This window comes from Epinephelus lanceolatus, chromosome 8, assembly GCF_041903045.1.
Source record: "Epinephelus lanceolatus isolate andai-2023 chromosome 8, ASM4190304v1, whole genome shotgun sequence".
In the NCBI taxonomy this organism is placed as follows: Eukaryota; Metazoa; Chordata; class Actinopteri; order Perciformes; family Serranidae; genus Epinephelus; species Epinephelus lanceolatus.
The window spans coordinates 47,097,388-47,111,224 of NC_135741.1; the positions used below are offsets into that span (position 1 = coordinate 47,097,388).

General features: G+C 42.5%; 1 protein-coding gene across 3 annotated transcripts in view; it reads right to left on the reverse strand.

The window, feature by feature from the left end:
• LOC117257927 (rho guanine nucleotide exchange factor 10-like protein) overlaps window positions 1-13,837 on the reverse strand; it is a 180,135-nt gene that overhangs the window by 11,504 nt on the left and 154,794 nt on the right. For 2 of the 3 annotated variants that reach the window (XM_078170385.1, XM_033628344.2), the window contains 2 exons: window positions 11,911-11,997; window positions 2,135-2,355 (listed from right to left, as the gene is read on the reverse strand). In XM_078170385.1, coding sequence (XP_078026511.1) covers window positions 2,135-2,355; window positions 11,911-11,997 — 308 coding nt within the window. Of the gene's footprint in view, window positions 1-2,134; window positions 2,361-11,910; window positions 11,998-13,837 lie in introns of all 3 variants that reach the window. The other variant, XM_078170384.1, reaches the window with a different exon arrangement.

Here is a 13,837-nt window from a genome sequence, read left to right on the forward strand (position 1 = left end):
AGATATAAGCTTTTGAAAAAAACGTAATTAGAAAAACTACACAGGAGGCGGTCGCGTATGTGACGTCATAGCTTTCGCTCACTTCCTGCAGCTTGGAGTGACTGCAACCTGGCACAAAACACACAGACATCTTCAATCATAAATCGATTAATCATAAAACAGTGGAATTTCAGCGGGGAGGCCAAGCTGCAGGAAGCGAGCGAAAGCTATGATGACGTCACATACGCGACCTCCTCCTGTGTACTCTTGAGTCTTTCTAATTCAAAAGCTTATATCATATCAGTTTTACCACAAAGTATGACTTTCTTGACCTTAAAATGTATGTTTTAATTCATTAACAACATATTTAGATGTCGCAACTCAAACGGGAACAAAACATAATATTGCTCTCCCCATTCACTGCCATTCATATTTTTTCCGATCCGAGGTCCCATGAGCTCTACTGGAAGGGGCGTGACTTCGGCACTCTATAGTCGCACAGATCGGGAGTAGCGAGTCCGAAATCCAGTCAGGCAGGGCAGTATGGGAGAAAGGTTGACAGCAGTTCACAGCACCCCGTCCTTTTTGATAAAAGACGGGATGATTTTCATTCATTCATTCATTCATTCATTCATCTTCTAACTGCTTCATCCTCTTGAGGGTTGCGGGGGGGCAGGAGCCTATCCCAGCTGACATTGGGCGAGAGGCAGGGTTCACCCTGGACAGGTCGCCAGACTATCGCAGGGCTGACACATAGAGACAAACAACCATTCACGCTCACATTCACACCTACGGACAATTTAGAGTTATCAATTAACCTAGCCCCCAATCTGCATGTCTTTGGACTGTGGGAGGAAGCCGGAGTGCCCGGAGAGAACCCACGCTGACACGGGGAGAACATGCAAACTCCGCACAGAAGGGCTCCCATGCCCGGGATTGAACCGGCAACCCTCTTGCTGTGAGGCGAGAGTGCTAACCACCACACCACCTTGCCGCCCCGGGATGATTTTATGAACAATGAATTAAAGGACAACGTCTGGCAGTCCATTGTCCAGCTTGGTGGCTGTGGTGAGAGTGGTAAGTGCTAAAGAAAGTTGATGTTGATGCTTGATGAACGTTAGCTTGCTAGCTCGCTGCCACCGCTGCCGCTGCTGCTGCTTCTACTCTTGTCCATGTTCATCCACACCCGTTCACGCAGCGCAAATTCGCGCGTCGAGATTACATACAAAGTCAATGCAAAGATGCGATTAGACGCAAATTCGCGCCAGGTGGCCAATGGCTCGCTAGTCGCGCGACTGACACGATAACGCGAATTAACAAAACTGTCCGGCGTCCAAACTCGTGCGTAATTTGCTTCACTCACGCCTGGTGTGAACGCACAGTAAATGTGCGTTGCACAGTAAATGTGCGTTCACACAGAGTGCGAGTGAAGTGAATTACTCGCGAGTAACGCACCGCGCGTAACGCGTGAGTTTGGCGCCTGACCATTTTGTTAATTCGCGTTATCGCGCCAGTCGCGCGAGTAGCGAGCCCGCCCATTTTCACTAGATAACAACATCTTGCCCGCCATTCTCTCCTCAACCATGGCTGAGATAACCACCATCGCTGCTTTGTACCTGCTCTGGAAGTCCCAGATGCGTTAGAGGGCCAAACGCCGTCGTTTTCGGGTTCACCCTATCCTGCAGAAGAGCATCCAACTCTGCGAGTTTCACCACCTCCTCCAGGAACTCCGTCTGGATGATAGCCGCTTTCAGCAGTACTTCAGGCTGACTGGGGCCTAGTTTGAGTACCTGTTGGCGAGGGTTGGCGCCAGGATCTCCCGGCAGGACACCAACTACAGGCGCTCCATTTCAGCTGCGGAGCGCCTGTCCATCTGTCTCCGGTGAGTAGCAGTTTATTGTTGTCAACAACTGGACGTCAGGGCGTCAAGACGTCACTGACGTCGGGAGAATCTCAATGCTGATTGGCTTTCGCGGCACAGCGTCACGCAAATTCGCCTCAAAAGTTCAATATTTTCAACTCGAGCAATGAAGCACGAATTTGCGTCTAATTGCGTCTTTGCATTTACTTTGTATGTAATCTTGACGCGCAAATTTGCGAATTCTCGTTTGGTGTGAACGCAGCATTAGGCGGTGAGCTGGTTCCAACGACTGACCTGCCATCCTGCAGGCCAACACAGATGATGTTTCCTATCTTGGCTGCAGTCTGGACCTTCTCAGCCTCTCTCGCCTCTTTTCTGGGACACAGCTCCTTCACATAGTCCAGACAGAGGACTGGGGCCCTCAGTGGGACAGTCTTGACCAGACGAGGAGTGGTTCGGTTCAGGGAGAAGATCTCCACTTGGCCATGGTTGAAGTTGCCTCCTCCAGCAGCAACCTGAACTCCAGTGGAAAAAGGCTTATCTAGGTAAATACACGCCAATACAACATACATCCTCAAGATTTAATCAAACGTCATGAATTAAATTATATGAAAATTTCTTAAAAAAAAAAAAAAAAGTCAAGAAGCATTTGATGATGTGTACTTTGTTATCCCAGATTAGTACACCACGATATCTGATGGAACACTGGCCATGTTTTCTCTTTTTATAAGGAGGAGGAAGATGGCCATGGAAGATATCATGAGAAATGAAATTGAGAATTAAATTTGAAGAAGTTACTGAAAGATGATAGCAAAGAAAGAAATATCCACTTATCTGCTTTACACACACACACACACACACACACACAGATATATATATATATATATATATATATACTAGTCTATACCCATTGAGTGCACAGTTGCCCACGTACAGTTTCACATGGTGTGTGTTTGGGACACACGTCATAGGAAGTTGCAGACTAGATAGTCAACTGAACCCATTAGAGCAATGTATTCAGACAGAGTTTTTGAAAAACGTGGGATAGACAGAATGACTGAGTGACAGAATGACACACTGACAGTTTCCATGATTATGTACAGCATACCATACCATGACTTAGTCATAACAAAAATTAGAAAAAAAAACCCCAAACACTCGGCCACAGGGGGAGCCACAGCGATCGGTCGCATTTTAGCCATTTTTAAGTATTTTTCTGTTGTTATAGCGCCACCCAGTTGCCAATTAGAGTTAAATTTCTCCAGTCACCTTGAGGCGTCCTGTTCTACATATCTACAAAGTTGCATGGTGATTGGTGAAACTCTTGAGATGTTATACACCTTTATGTGATGAGCCATACCCTCCGCAATATTCATTGCCTTATAGAAGCTCAGTTTTAGTAAGTTTTCCAACTTTTGCCAAGAGGGAACTTTAGATATTGGCCCCTAGATTATGTTCACCGAGTTTCATGCAGATCACTCAAATTTCCTAGGAAGAGATCGATTTTAAATGTTTTTCAAAAAATTCAAAATGGCAGAAAATCTATATAACCGGAAGTTATGGGTTTTTGAGGCAAATTTGTTCCTCATGAGGAGAGGCATCTATGTTTCATGTCTCTACCACATACGGGGCATGAGATATGGCCATTCAAAGTTTGCAATTTCAATCGGTTAATATAGCGTCCCCCTTTGGCCAATTGATGTAATATTGCTTCATTTGCATCCTCCCATGACCCTCTACCACTGTGCCAAATTTCACATGGATTGACCAAGTCAGTGAGGAGAAGCACGTGGAACAGACACACCCACACACAGAGTTTTCGTCATTATATAGTAAGATATATATATATATATATATATATATATATATATATATATATTTATCAGATAAGTGGATATAAATATATATTCATTCATTCATTCATTCATTTCCATAAGTGCTTATCCAAGCTTTTTGTGATCATCATTTTTTTTTTTTTATTATTTTCATTTTCATTGAGTTCAAACAGAAATATTTCAGGGGATACAATGTTATTAGAATGGATTCAGAGAGAAAGACAGTTAGCCCAGGACAAAAGAACGTGTCATGGGTAGTATTGATGATAATAATAATAATAATACAAAATAGTAATAATAATAACAATAATAATAATAATAATAATAATAATAATAACAATAACAATAATAATAATAAATAAAATATAAAAGTACAAATAAAATTACATACATAATCTACATAAATACACACAAACACACACAGACTCACAAACATATTGACAAGACAGAGGGGACTTGACATCTAGAGGCACTAAGGTGAGAGAGCCAAACTGCTTATCCAAGCTGACATTGGGCAAGAGGTGGGTTATACAGAACTGGTTATATATATATATATATATATATATATATATATATATATATATACATATATATATATACACACACACATATATATATATATATGCACATATATACAGTACAGGCCAAAAGTTTGGACACACCTTCTCATTCAATGCGTTTTCTTTATTTTCATGACTATTTACATTGTAGATTCTCACTGAAGGCATCAAAACTATGAATGAACACATGTGGAGTTATGTACTTAACAAAAAAAGGTGAAATAACTGAAAACATGTTTTATATTCTAGTTTCTTCAAAATAGCCACCCTTTGCTCTGATTACTGCTTTGCACACTCTTGGCATTCTCTCCATGAGCTTCAAGAGGTAGTCACCTGAAATGGTTTCCACTTCACAGGTGTGCCTTATCAGGGTTAATTAGTGGAATTTCTTGCTTTATCAATGGGGTTGGGACCATCAGTTGTGTTGTGCAGAAGTCAGGTTAATACACAGCCGACAGCCCTATTGGACAACTGTTAAAATTCATATTATGGCAAGAACCAATCAGCTAACTAAAGAAAAACGAGTGGCCATCATTACTTTAAGAAATGAAGGTCAGTCAGTCCGGAAAATTGCAAAAACTTTAAATGTGTCCCCAAGTGGAGTCGCAAAAACCATCAAGCGCTACAACGAAACTGGCACACATGAGGACCGACCCAGGAAAGGAAGACCAAGAGTCACCTCTGCTTCTGAGGATAAGTTCATCCCAGTCACCAGCCTCAGAAATCACAAGTTAACAGCAGCTCAGATCAGAGACCAGATGAATGCCACACAGAGTTCTAGCAGCAGACCATCTCTAGAACAACTGTTAAGAGGAGACTGCGCCAATCAGGCCTTCATGGTCAAATAGCTGCTAGGAAACCACTGCTAAGGAGAGGCAACAAGCAGAAGAGATTTGTTTGGGCCAAGAAACACAAGGAATGGACATTAGACCAGTGGAAATCTGTGCTTTGGTCTGATGAGTCCAAATTTGAGATCTTTGGTTCCAACCGCCGTGTCTTTGTGAGACGCAGAAAAGGTGAACGGATGGATTCCACATGCCTGGTTCCCACTGTGAAGCATGGAGGAGGAGGTGTGATGGTGTGGGGGTGTTTTGCTGGTGACACTGTTGGGGATTTATTCAAAATTGAAGGCACACTGAACCAGCATGGCTACCACAGCATCCTGCAGCGACATGCCATCCCATCTGGTTTGCGTTTAGTTGGACGATCATTTATTTTTCAACAGGACAATGACCCCAAACACACCTCCAGGCTGTGTAAGGGCTATTTGACCAAGAAGGAGAGTGATGGAGTGCTGCGGCAGATGACCTGGCCTCCACAGTCACCGGACCTGAACCCAATCGAGATGGTTTGGGGTGAGCTGGACCGCAGAGTGAAGGCAAAGGGGCCAACAAGTGCTAAACACCTCTGGGAACTCCTTCAAGACTGTTGGAAAACCATTTCAGGTGACTACCTCTTGAAGCTCATGGAGAGAATGCCAAGAGTGTGCAAAGCAGTAATCAGAGCAAAGGGTGGCTATTTTGAAGAAACTAGAATATAAAACATGTTTTCAGTTATTTCACCTTTTTTTGTTAAGTACATAACTCCACATGTGTTCATTCATAGTTTTGATGCCTTCAGTGAGAATCTACAATGTAAATAGTCATGAAAATAAAGAAAACACATTGAATGAGAAGGTGTGTCCAAACTTTTGGCCTGTACTGTAAATATATATATGTATATATGTATAAAACCATATATATATACACATATATACATATATTTATTTTAAGATTAAGGTCCAAATATGACTATGATTTTTTAATCATGGTTTACATGCTGCTATTTTGTCCTGTAGAGGCACCTTTTCTTGTAGTCAAGCTGCTGTAACAGCTTCCAACTGCTGTTGTGATGGATATTAACACCACTGAGCTTTTGAGTTGCTCTTTTTACCTTAAAAAACTTGCAGATGGCTCAGTGGACAGGTCCAAAGTAATATGCACCTTTTATCAAACAGAATTAAAATACCAACCAAATATTTTGAGTTTGAGATTCCACCTAAGATCTGAGCATACAGGTATCAGATGTCAGCTGGGAACCGCATCACCAAAGCCAGCAAAGCACTATTTTGGAGTAAGCAAGTCGCCACAGACTTGTGGATGAAATTAAATTAAAAAAAACTATGGCAAGCAGCCGAGAGAAAGACAATGAGGATGGCGTTATTTATTCTGGAATAAATCAGCAGTGTGGAAATAATTTCAATTTCAGAGAAAATAGGGGTCAACAGACAAAGTACACGCCGTATGTAAACAAGCCGTAATGAGAAAAAACACAACATAACATTACCTGCCTGGATGGCATCTCATTCTGCTGACTTCTCACTTCTCTACAATTTTGGCCTGAAAAAACGTGCATGCTGACTGAAATTCAACCGAGCTGTTCTGTCAGGAGATGCAGAGACTTATACCAACGGTGAGTAAGAAAAATAACTTAAGTGACTTTTTTAAGCTATGAGTAGAGGAAAAAAGTCTGCCAGCTGCAAGGCTAATTTATGCAATGTAAACATGCTAAAGCTAATAATGAGTCGTGAGCAAAAAACAATTGTTTTGTCAATAAACTTTGAAAGTTAATACTGAGCTGAATTTCATACTTTTTTTTTTTTTTTTTTTTTTTTGTAGTAAAGTAAACTTTACTGCAATTTTTATGTGTTGTTTTTATCTTTCATGGTCTAAAGTAAAGCCCATTTCAGACCAAAGAATTCCGGCAAGATGAGTTGAAACAGGAAACTACTTGCAAGGCACGGTTAAGTAATGTTCTAAACACCTGCCAGTTCACACCAATGCAACTAGAAATGGTAAAAAATAGAAACAAAACAAGCATCAGATGGACTGTATTCATAATAAATAGGTGACAATAATACAAATAGCCCCAATTAATCAGTCAGTGAGAATGTGTGTGTGGTGTTGGCGGGGAATAAGCACGTACATCAAGGAGCAGCAGCAACCCACCGTCTGTAAACAGTCGCAAGTATATGTTTAAAACTGTACAATGACCAAAGGAATCTGGCAGATGCCTCTGGAACTCAAGAGGGAGAGAGAAAGGACAGTGAGTATGTTCTGCTTGAGTTTGAGGAGGAAATGCTCCCAGAGAAAGAAAAGTGACATTAGTGTTGGGATTCACAGGACCACAGATGATTTATCATTTGGTAAAATCATCACTGATTTCAAGGCTTTTTCCTCTGCATGCTCTTTAGGCCCGTTTCCACTGCAGGAACTTTGGGGTAATTCTACGGGGCCGGGGCCGTTGGTGCGTGTCTCCACCGCAGGAACCACCCCCGAGGGACAGAGTTCTGGAACTTTTATGGGGGCTAAACAAGTCCCTGCCTTGGGGTAGGTACTCAGAACGGCCCCGAAAGACTCCTGGCTGGGGCCTGGGGAGTACTTGGTGCTGATTGGATATACTCAAGGAGGGATGTGACGTCAACAGAAAGCTACAAAATAGCCGGCATTTTTAAAACTCAGCAGACGAGGGTTAGCTTGTTCATATAGCTTTCGCCGCCATGTAAAAAAACCCTCACTAAATGGCTCGTGAAAAAATTATTCTTTCCAGCAGATATCTTAGTTACAACATGATTGAGCTAGCAAAGCAGTTTTGTGTTGCTATGTGTGGTATTTATTCAGTTTTGGGAAATCACGATGTCTAGAAAGCATCAGTGGCTGCAGCTGACAGGGACAGCTAACAGCAGCAGCAAAGCTAACATCAGGACGTCATCTGTTAAAAGTCTCCCGTTGTCGGATACGACATGAAACTACTCCAGTTAGCTCAATCATGTTGTAACTAAGACATCCGCTGGAAAAAATATTTTTTTCACAGGCCATTTAGTGAGTTATTACAGACACCGCTATCGGCTAATGGCGTCCCTAAGTCGCCCCGGTCAAAATGGTCGCGCAACGATTACGTCACATCCAGAGGCAGCCCGCAACTTTACAGGAACCTTCCTCGTACTCCGCTCTCTCAGTGGAGACACGGTGGTTGAGAGGGCCGAACGAGAGGACGTTCTTGTAGTAGTTCCTGCCCCCCAAATAGTACCAGGAACTTCTTCAGTGGAAACGGGCCTTTTGTCTTCAAACAAAGAGAGCTAAGTGGCACCCCTCTCCACAGGAGGTCTCACCCCACACCTCAGTGAGACTCAAGTCCCAAAACTTGATTGGACCTTTAGTGACATGTGACTCTGATGTCACAGGCACCTGTAGAATTGTGCTCCCTTCTAACAGATTCCTTCCTCTCTTTACTCCAGCTGCTTCAGCAGCTAACGTCTCTTTCCGTTTGGGCCTGGACAGCAGAGGCCCGAACCCCTGCTCCATAGCCCAAACCACTAAAGGGAGGGCAACTGATCACAGACTCTCTGGCAAACACAAGGTTTGCAAACCAGCTTTCCAGCAACAAGGAACTAAGTGAGTTAGCACCCAGCGTCTAACTCTGCAAGGACCCCGAGCGACCACCTTCCTCGGATCAGAACCTTTGGAACAAAGGACCCAACAAAGACTGCAGCTGGAACCATCTTCCCAGCCTTCTTCTGCCGGCTAACAAAGCAGCACACCACCAAGTGACTTTTTCTCCCATCCATTCAAGGATCGGTAACGTAACAACTGGGCATAGCTTATCACAGCTTTACAGGCTAAGCAAGACTGTTTAACTTGTTGTATGTGATTTGATGCTGTTTACTGACTTATTGTTGTGATAGATTGCAGTTAGGTCACTGATTAGCTGGCTTTGCCAAAGCTAAGTGTTTAGTTTGCTAATACTGTTCACAAACAGATTCTTGCACACAACTAAACAATCTCTGCACTAATTCAGACCGTTTGCAACACAAATCCCATTGACATAGACTCACTGACAAATAGGCTTTCACCAGAGCTACACCCAAACAGGCATCTCAAAGTTCCCGCTTCTTTTCCTTTGTCCTGACCACACGGTCAGACAAATACCTTGACTGGAAGCCAGCCTTGATTCGGCCATTTTGGTAGTTCTCTGTTCTGGTTGGCCAAACGGCTACTTGATCACCACACCCGCCTTTATCTTTCTTTCTCTTTTCTCTCTCTCTCTCTCTCTCTCTCTCGCACACACACACACACACACACACACACACATATATACACACCAAGCTTGTATATAGTTAGTTAGAATTTGTGTGTTTTGGTTTGCTTTGCTAATTTGTGAATAAATATAATTCTTTGGAATCATCCCTGCTGTCTGTTTAATGTTGCACAAGGGTGAATGAATAGTCAACCTCTGCGGCGTAAGAACTCCGAAATCCTTCAGGCATTACCGTTAATTTTGGTTGTTGTCATTAATTTAATTATTAATCAAACTCCAAATTAATAGTTTAGCCTATTTTATGAGACTGATATCTTTAACTGGCTATCATTTTTCCCTTTACGGTAATGGGGCTCCACGAGGTGATTTAATGTTAATTAAGTCACATTATTTAACATAATTATTAATTATTAATAATAATTATTAATTATTTCCAATAGCCAATTTAACCCCAACATATTTGATACCTCCGTGTGAAGCCTAGTGTGTTGACCCCAACATATTTGGTGCCATCGTGTGAGGTAAAATATATGTTGATTCCCAACATTAGGCTTCATGAGTTATAGTGTAAGAGAGTATGTCCCAAAACCAATGAGATGTTAAAACTGTCAGAGGTTTGGTCATATTGCTAAGACATGTAAAGGCAGAAGACGATGTACAAGATGTGGTGAGGACCATGAATATGGACAATACAAGCATGAGCCAAAGTGATGTTACTGTGGTGGAAATCACACTGTGGCTTATGGAGGATGTGAGGTGATGAAAAGGGAGGTGGAAATACAGCAAGTGAGAACCCAGATTAAGATCACATATGCAGAGGCTGTGAAGATGGTGAATCAGATGGGAGGAAATGTTGAAAGAAGTAGAGCAGGAAAACAATTACAAATAATTGCAAAAGCAGCAGTTCATCATCTAAATATCAGTGAGCTGTGGTGGGAGGAGGTAAGAAATGATCTCTGTGTCCAAGCTTGCCAGGAACAAGCATGGGTTGGATAGCATTAGTTTATAATGTTCCTCCTGCTACAATGGAATGTCAGTTTATTAGCTAACGGACAGGAATTTAAAAAGCACATAGATGAATTATCCAGCAAAGCAGATGTAATCTGTGTACAGGAGACATGGTTGAGACCAAATGTGGATTTTAGGACAGTTGGTTATGTTTCTGTTACACGTGATAGGAGGGATGGAGTGGGGGAGGATTTGCAACTTCTATTAGAGAAGATATGTCATTTAGAGAGGTAAGTGTAGGTAATGATCAATAACTGAACTATGTAACTGTTGAGATACAGACACATAAGAGAGAGTTCGTATTTGTTAACTATTATAATCCTCATAAGAAACTTGAGTTGAATAAACTAAGACAACTTGAAGGGATGGAGGGTAAGAAGGTGGTGGTATGTGGAGACTTTAATGTGCATAGCACACTATGGAGAGGACTAAGAAGAAGCCCCGACTTAAAAGTTGTTTGGAAAAACCTCATTTGAACTCTGTTTTTAGCCTCATTGTAGTCTCGCCACCAGACAATCAGAGATCTCCGCCTCCTGATAGTCTGGGGACACTCCTTTCTAAAGTGTGTTTAACACACCGGTGAAAACGGCCGGCAACAAAGCAACACCTCTTGCATTTTTGAAAAGGACACGCCTTCTCGGAAATGTGCGCTCCTCCTTTTCTCGTCCGCAAGGAAACAAACACACAGAGAGCTTGAAAATGGATGCCGAGAGATTTAACTCCGTTTTATCAAACGTGTGCTCATCCGTGAAGAAAATATTTTTTCCAGCAGATGTCTTAGTTACAACATGACTGAGCTAACTGGAGTAGTTTCATGTCGTATCCGACAACGGGAGGCTTTTAACAGATGACGTCCTGATGTTAGCTTTGCTGCTAGTGTTAGCTGTCCCTGTCAGCTGCAGCCACTGATGCTTTCTAGACATCGTGATTTCCCAAAACTGAATAAATACCACACATAGCAACACAAAACTGCTTTGCTAGCTCAATCATGTTGTAACTAAGATATCCGCTGGAAAAGATTTTTTTTTCACGGACCGTTTAATGAGTTATTACCTATTACAGACACTACTAACGGCTAACAGGGCTAACAGCTAACGGTTAGCCCAGCTAAACGTGCACACAGAAATAGTAATGTTTGTTCAATCATTGTGTTTATAGACTTTACAAACATCGGATTAGTCCAAACGGTGATACAGTGATGTGAAAAATGTGATATATAGGCTATATATATATATATATATATATATATATATATATATATATATATATATATATATATATATGTATATATATATATATATATATATATATATATAGCTAAAAGCTCTGCTGGTTTTCTACCCGGAAGTATTGGTAAACAACAAGGCGATTCCCTCTATAGTCCGGCCAGACGGATGAGTCATGGCCTTGTAAAAGATTATGTTTGTTTCTTTTAGTTGGCGAGAATGTGTCGCCGCAAATGCATGTGTGTGTGTGTGCATACACTGTACAGTACAGCGAAGCTGTCATAAGTGCAGTTTATTTGCTTCTCAGTGGGTGACAATCAGGAGGTCCACTGGCTGTTAGCAGTACTGTAGCTAACTGCACTCACCCAGAGGTATCCCTGTGGTAAGGACGTACTGGTAGTGCAGAAACCAAGCAGGCTGGACTGAGACGGACTGTGAAGAGCTGCCGCCAGCTGTACATACAGAAAGAGAGAGGTTTCATTTACTGTAGGTCTCCTGGACTCCCAAAAGTTCATTTTCACACATGTACAGTAAGAGTCATATAATATGCCCTGGGACCAGATGGAAACCTTTTTTCGTCCAAGATAACTTTCATTGTTGTGATCATATCATACAGAATGACTGCACAGTTTTCAAAAACAAAAGGGGAGAGATGAGGAATACATGCAACACTGATCCAACGTAGGATTCAAAGCAAGAATGTTCTGATGACACCCTATAGAAGCATGTATGACAACTGAAAATACTTACTGATCAATACATTCTGAAATTAATATATATTTTAATTCATAAATACAACCAATACAAATATAACAGCTGAGAAATATTTTAGAATTAATAAATAAACACAGTAATTGTCACATTCTGCTCTTGAATGCACCTCAGTCTCTCCCTGCCAATCACCCACACCTGCTGTCACTCTCCTGATCACCCACACCTGCAGCTCATCCCCCGCAATCAAGCCAGCATAAAAGCCTCAGTCCCACACTCACCAGTTGCCAGATTGTTCTTTGTCATGCGAGACTTTCCAGTGGTTTCCTGCCTGACTCTACAGTTCCGACCCTGTTTATTCCCGACCTGCCTGCTCTGTCTGATCCCCGGTAAACCACCTTAGCCTTCTGTCCTTGACCAGGAGTTTTTGCCTTGTCCTCCTGGTTTCTGTCTGCCCGGCTGGTGGATGTCCGTCGTGATCTCTGATCTGCAGTGAGTTTTCTGCTCTTCCGTCTGCCTGTGTGTTCCCTGTACGGGCATGTCTGTGTCTCACAGGATTCTGAACTGTGCCCTCGTCCAGCCTGCTTTTTCAGAGACTGTCTTAAGTTCTCACCAGAGAGATCATTCTTCCGCCATCTTAAAGATAGGGTTGGGTCAGTATGAGGGGGGGAAAAAACAAAAAAACAAAAAAACGCATTAAGCCGGTAATACCAGATTTTCGCCACTTGGGGGCGCAATTGACTCATTTAAAATAAAAAAAAAATGACCTTAGGACAACAGAGTGACAGTAACAATTTAACAAATTGTGCAGCTTACTCAATCAGTGCAAACAAGGGTTGCCTCCTTCGTCTGGCTCAAAGCCAAAGTGTTGCCATAGTGGCGCATTCCTTGATTTCGTCGAGACTAAACTGTCCGCCATTAGCGACTCCCCGTCACTATTAAACAAACTCCAGGCTACAGTAGAGGCGCATGCGCACTCGCACTTCCTAGCTCAGTCCCCGCCCCACTCCCCTCTCTCTCCTGCTTGCTGTGCGCTTGGTGAAGAGGCAGACACAGGTGCTCACAGACTCGGGCTTACTATAAGCGGAGCGGACTACTTGTAAAAATGACCGTGAAAAATCCCTGCGATGTGAAAAATACATGCCGAACAGTCTTTTGTGTGACACTGGTGCACAGAGCGAAGTCCGCGCGGTCGTGCTTTGCGCGCACAGGGTTTGCGGACGTCCACTTTTACTGGGTGGACCTCCGCGGCGTCCGCTCCGCGTACGTTCTGCCCAAGTATGCGGTCCAGTCGGTCTCTTTAATAATAAAAAAAAAAAACAAACGGTCCAAGACGGAGTACCGAACCGAATTGGTATTACCGAGAACCAACCCAACCCTACTTAAAGACTCAGTGAACTGTGCTCTAGTCAGACTATTCTCTGCTGTCTGCCCTGAAACCTGACTGTGTGCTGAAAATAAAAGAAGCTGTGACTGAACTGATTCTGTGGTCCTATGTACTGCTTTTGGGTTCATACCACCCTGCTAACAGTAATACAAATACTATTACAAAAATAATTACCAGCTGAAATAAACACACAA